General features: G+C 32.2%; 3 protein-coding genes and 1 long non-coding RNA gene across 7 annotated transcripts in view; 2 read left to right on the forward strand and 2 right to left on the reverse strand.

Annotated features, from left to right (window-relative positions):
* The window catches only part of LOC102681154 (aquaporin AQPAe.a-like), a 9,302-nt gene extending 8,735 nt beyond the window's left edge, over nt 1-567 (reverse strand). The window contains exons 1-2 of the mRNA XM_031510258.1: nt 241-567; nt 3-154 (exon numbers count right to left, since the gene is read on the reverse strand). Of these exons, the coding sequence (XP_031366118.1) occupies nt 3-154; nt 241-259 (171 nt within the window). The 5' untranslated portion in view covers nt 260-567. The remainder of the gene's footprint in view (nt 1-2; nt 155-240) is intronic.
* The window catches only part of LOC102681282 (odorant receptor 30a-like), a 3,460-nt gene extending 433 nt beyond the window's left edge, over nt 1-3,027 (forward strand). Inside the window, exons 2-6 of the mRNA XM_031510231.1 lie at nt 1,041-1,862; nt 2,163-2,262; nt 2,342-2,452; nt 2,571-2,726; nt 2,802-3,027. Of these exons, the coding sequence (XP_031366091.1) occupies nt 1,041-1,862; nt 2,163-2,262; nt 2,342-2,452; nt 2,571-2,726; nt 2,802-2,855 (1,243 nt within the window). The 3' untranslated portion in view covers nt 2,856-3,027. The remainder of the gene's footprint in view (nt 1-1,040; nt 1,863-2,162; nt 2,263-2,341; nt 2,453-2,570; nt 2,727-2,801) is intronic.
* Nucleotides 2,077-5,690, reverse strand: part of LOC116185561 — a 12,686-nt gene continuing 9,072 nt past the window's right edge. For 2 of the 4 annotated variants that reach the window (XR_004150405.1, XR_004150406.1), the window contains exons 7-9: nt 4,623-5,180; nt 3,703-3,848; nt 2,077-2,219 (exon numbers count right to left, since the gene is read on the reverse strand). This is a non-coding gene — a long non-coding RNA (uncharacterized LOC116185561). Of the gene's footprint in view, nt 2,220-3,702; nt 3,849-4,233; nt 4,369-4,618; nt 5,181-5,690 lie in introns of those variants that run through there. The other 2 variants (XR_004150408.1, XR_004150407.1) reach the window with 2 other exon arrangements.
* The window catches only part of LOC102681420 (odorant receptor 30a-like), a 2,122-nt gene continuing 798 nt past the window's right edge, over nt 4,367-5,690 (forward strand). The window contains exons 1-2 of the mRNA XM_031510257.1: nt 4,367-5,194; nt 5,547-5,645. Coding sequence (XP_031366117.1) covers nt 4,407-5,194; nt 5,547-5,645 — 887 coding nt within the window. The 5' untranslated portion in view covers nt 4,367-4,406. The remainder of the gene's footprint in view (nt 5,195-5,546; nt 5,646-5,690) is intronic.

A 5,690-nucleotide genomic window follows, 5' to 3' on the forward strand; every position in this document is an offset into this window, starting at 1 on the left:
ATACCAAACGCCATGGACGTTTGTAATGGCGGCGGTAATATCGGACTCATCGTCCCAATAGAACCCATACAACCAACGAACAGGAGAATGCCAGTACCTATCACCTCGGCTATAAACATAGTCATTGTGCCCTTTTCCATCGTCCATGCCGATTCTGAAAACATAAAACGTTTAAATTTTTTCGTTATGTCCCGAATAACGTCTATAAAATGTCTATAAACTCATTTTGGAAATTTTTACTTTGATTGTCGCTCTCCATGGTGCACTGGTAAAGCTTTAACTAACAGCTACCGTAACGGTACTGTAATCAACACTCGAATTACGACAATACTAATCATCGATAGCTATCGTGCTTTCGCAACACAGTTGAAAAGAAATTGTCTTATCGATGAGTGTCAATGATAATTGCATTCTTCGTCGAATCAGTGTTCGATTGAAAATTGCAGTTCAAGAGGATTAACTAACAAGAAATTTTATGTTTCTATTTATCAAGGTTATATAAAAGTTACAATATTGCTCGTGGCAAAATGACTCATGAGTTACGTTAGCTTATGTCGAAATAAAGCATTACTGCCCCTATCCTGCAGACAACTTTCCTGCCTGCAAGAAGAAACATAAAAAAACATAAATTGATCAAATTGTTGAGAAAATGTTGCAACAAAATCGCATGGACACTATAAGAAAATGATCAAAATATGGGTAAACTTCGAAACGCGATTTATTTATGCAAGGTAGTGTACGATCTTGCTTCAAAATGGACAGTAAATCGTAGCTTGTACTGCACTTCCGGCCAATAAGTATTTCATTCGATGCCTGATAATATAGTTCACGCGTAATAAATTGTTCGAATCTTTGAATTTTCTTTTTTTCCGAAAAAAATTTTCCCATTAAATTTTCACGAGATAATAACAGCTTGCTTGCTGACCGTTTTGGCTTTCCACGCAAGCGCCAATGGCCGCCCAACGCCATTCGCTTTTCACAGTCGTTCGCAATCGCTCAAAGAGTTTTTCATCGAGCAGGTTTTCCACCGTGTACAGGAGAATCAGAAAATCGTGTTATCGAAACGATATGGGCGAGGAAATGGAAAATACCACGAATTATCGTAACATTCATTACAAATCGGACGCAGAATACACAGTACACGTCGCCAAGACATTATTGACACTGATCGGAATCTGGCCTAGGAGGAACACGTTCATAGATAACGTAAAATTTTACGTTCAGATAGGAATTGTCTTTTTTCTTATGTGTTTCCTCTTACTACCACACGTGATTTACACTTACTTCGATTGCGAAAATTTGACCAAATACATGAAAGTGATTGCCGCACAGATTTTCAGCCTTTTGGCGATCATTAAATTTTGGACGATTATAATTAACAGAGAGGAGATCCGATTTTGCTTGATGGAGATGGAGATACAATACAGAGACGTGGAATGCGAAGAGGATCGGTTGGTAATGATGAACACTGCTAAAATCGGCCGATTCTTCACAATCGTATATTTGAGCCTTAGTTATACAGGCGCTTTGCCCTATCACATCATTTTGCCCCTGATATCGGAAAGGATCGTCAAGGAGGACAATACCACTCAGATACCATTGCCTTATTTGAGCGATTACGTTTTCTTCGTAATCGAGGACTCGCCGATTTACGAGATGACTTTCGTATTGCAAATATTCATCAGCAGTATTATTTTGTCTACGAATTGTGGGACTTACAGCTTGATCGCCTCTATAACGATGCACTGCTGCGGTCTGTTCGAGGTTACCAATAGAAAGATCGAGACGCTTTGCAAGTGGGATAATCGGGATTTGCATGATCGTGTCATTGACATCGTTCAATCTCACCTGAAAGCAATCGAGTAAGTATATTATGTTGTATATAATATTTGACTAAATAAATATAACATTATGTTTATTAGTTTAATAGATATAGTTTGCTCAGCTATTTGTTTAATTTTATGTAATAAATTTTTTATAAAATTTTTTATAAATACTTATCGTTTTTACATGTTTATACATGATCCTCCTGTTGTTTTTTTTAAATTTTATATCACCAGGACTCTGCTTTTTCACGTTATGCGTCTGATAGATTATTTGTCGATTGGCTATTGATTTTTATAGTTGTATGTTTTTATTTCGTGATAAAAAATCAATTTTAGATACTCTGCACGGGTTGGAGAATCACTGAGCATCGTATTTTTATCGGAAATGCTTGGCTGCACCATCATAATATGTTTCTTAGAATTTGGTGTAATTATGGTATAACAAAAATAATATTTAATTAAAAAAGTAAAAAAAAAGAAAAGAAGTGAATCAATAAAATCAAAAATATTTTTAGGAATTGGAAGATCACAAAACATTGAGCACAGTCACGTATTTTGTTTTAATGACATCGATTTTTGTAAATGTATTCATAATATCGTTTATTGGTGATCGTCTTAAACAAGAGGTATATTTTCTCATACAATTATTTTGGCCTCGAATAAATTTGTTAATTTTTATTTTTCTTGAAATATCTTCTTTCTTGAATATTATTTTTCTTGAAAATCGTTTCATATATCGAAAAGAGTGAGAGAATAAGAGAAACATCATATTTCATACCATGGTACGATTTTCCAACGAAAGTGGCGAAAAATATAAAGACAATCATACTTAGAGCCAGTCGACCATCAAGTCTGTCTGGGGCCAAAATATTGGATCTTTCGCTTCAAGCATTTTGCGATGTAAATCCTCATATATATTATTATATTTTTCATTTATTGTTGTAAAAATTCTTGAAAACGAAAAAATTATTGTAGGTTTGCAAAACTTCGGCAGCCTACTTTAATTTTCTGCGTGCAATGACGGTATAAAAATTCACACAAAAGGGATTCCAAAGGTTTTGAAAAAGTTGATAAATGAATGAAATGATTAAGAGTAAGTATAAATGTAATGCACATAATATAATTGTTTAAATTACTTTGAGTAGAGAAAAATAAGGAAATGTTTTGAGAATGGTAATAAATATCTTGCTTATCTCTCTTTCATTTTTATCACTATTTTCATTTTATTGAAACGTAATTGCCTACATAACTTGTCATATTTATCGTATCTTTTTTGGATACTGCAGTTCTTTTATTCATTTTTGGAAAAAAAGAAGAAAAATAACTAGTAAAATAATTAGTAATTCTGTAAAGTTATACAATAAATATTGAACAATTGAATTATTATCAAATTTCACGATAACTGAGCTCTTTTAAATATTTAAATCTCTTAATAAATATTGATCCTATAAATATTTCAATGTATATTTTCTCAAAAAATTGTTTCGTTAAAATTCCAATTAAGTTTTTAATATAATATCTAACATACTTCATTACATTGTGATATTTATGTAACGTATTTATCACAAAAGACTGATATCAAATACAACATGTAACAGTGTGATAATTTCTCACTTTTTAATCACACAATAATTTACACAAAAATATTTTTACTATAGGTTAATACAAATATTACATAATAGGTAATAATTTTCCTATTATTTAATATTACATAATATATATAATTATTAATATTTAATATATTTTATATATGCATAAATAAAAAAATAATAATTCAGAATGTAGAAATTTGGACAAGCAGAAATAAAGTGCAAAGATTATTTTTATATTGTATTATCGTAACATACAATAATTTAATAAAAAAAAAAATTCGTACCTTTTTCAATTCATATCGAATAGTAACGCCGATGGTTTCCGCAAATGATACTCTGTAATGATGCTTTTAATTCCTTACGTAGATAATCTATTTTACGTAATAAAATGTGCACTTACGTGTCCCAAATATTACCCTGTGGTAATATTCTATCATTACAATAAATATAAACATGTCAGTGACAATATTACAATTTGCTCTTTGTGATTTTATTTATTTCTCAAAATGTGACGTGTACTTATCAAAGAAAACCAATAAGAGGAAACATAAAAGAAAAGTAAGAAAGAAATTGATCAAATTACACACAAAAAAAGAAAAAAAATAGCATGGATATTATAGAAAATGATGAAAATACGAGAAAACTTTGAACCACGATTTATTCATGCGGAAAAATGTACGATCTTACCTCAAAATAGACATAAATCGCAATATGTGCACTACAACTTCCGTAGCAATAAGTATTTCGTCTCATAACAATACAGCTCGTACCGTATTGAATAAATTGCTCGAATCTTTGAATCTTCTTTCGAAAATTTTTCTATTAAATTTTCATGAGACGGTAACAACTTGTCCGTCGATCGGTTCTTTCATCCAGCTTTCCACGCAAGCGCCAATGGCCATCATACGCCATTGCTTCTTACAGTCGTTCTCAATCGTTCAAAGAGTTTTCTACCGTGGATTGGAAAAACTCTTTATTATCAGACGATATGAGCGTAAAAACGAAAAACATAAGGAATTATCGTAATATTCATTACAAATCGGACGCTGAGTATACGGTACGGGTGGCTAAAATATTATTGACAATGGTCGGAATCTGGCCAAGGAGGAACACGTTTTCAAATAACATTAAATTTTACGTTCAGATAACAATCGTTTTTTTTCTCATGTGTTTCCTCTTATTACCACACGTGATCTATACTTACTTCGATTGCGAAAATCTGACCAAATATATGAAGGTGATAGCCGCCCAGGTTTTCAGCCTTTTGGCGATCATCAAGATCTGGACGATTCTGATTAACAGAAATGAGATCAGATTTTGCTTGATGGAGATGGAGATACAGTACAGAGACGTGGAATGCGAAGAAGATCGGTTGGTAATGATGAATACTGCGAAAATCGGTCGAATCTTCACAATCGTGTATCTGTTCCTCGGTTACGGAGGTGCCTTGCCCTATCACATTATTTTGCCCTTGATATCAGAGAAGATCGTCAAAGCTGATAACAGTACTCAGATACCTTTGCCATATTTGAGCGATTATGTTTTCTTCGTCATCGAAGATTCGCCAACTTACGAGATAACCTTTGTCGTGCAAATGTTCACCAGTTTTCTAATAATGTCCTTGAATTATGGGATCTACAGCTTGATCGCTTCTATAACGATGCATTGCTGCGGTCTATTCGAGGTCACCAACAGAAGGATCGAGACGATTTTAAAAAACCGAGATTTGCGTGGTCGCATCGTTGACATTATTCAATCTCACCTGAAAGCAATCGAGTAAGATTATATTATATTACACGTGTTTGATGTTTGCTTTTATCTATTTAACAATGGTTTATTTATCTGTTTTGTGTAATTGTATTTTTTATATAAATTTTATATATGTATTCTTATTATTTTTACGTCTATACGTAACTCTCCTTTTTCCTGAGTAAAAACCTCTGTCATCAGGATCCTGTTTTTATGGGCTCTGGTGATATCATATATGTGAGGGAGAATTACGTCGCTTGGACATCAAATCTTTGGGATTGATTCTAAATTGTTTATTTAAAAATAAGATTTTTATATTTATATTAAAAATTTAAATTTTTGTTCTCTCAATTTTATTGCATATACGAATAAATTTTAGATATTCTGCACTGGTTGGAAAATCATTGAGCATTGTATTTTTATCGGAAATGCTTGGCTGTACTATCATAATATGTTTCTTAGAATTTGGAGTGATTGTGGTATAACAGAAAATTATATATAATCAAAAAAAAAAAAAAAAAAA

This window comes from Apis dorsata, unplaced genomic scaffold (assembly GCF_000469605.1).
Source record: "Apis dorsata unplaced genomic scaffold, Apis dorsata 1.3 scaffold_217, whole genome shotgun sequence".
In the NCBI taxonomy this organism is placed as follows: Eukaryota; Metazoa; Arthropoda; class Insecta; order Hymenoptera; family Apidae; genus Apis; species Apis dorsata.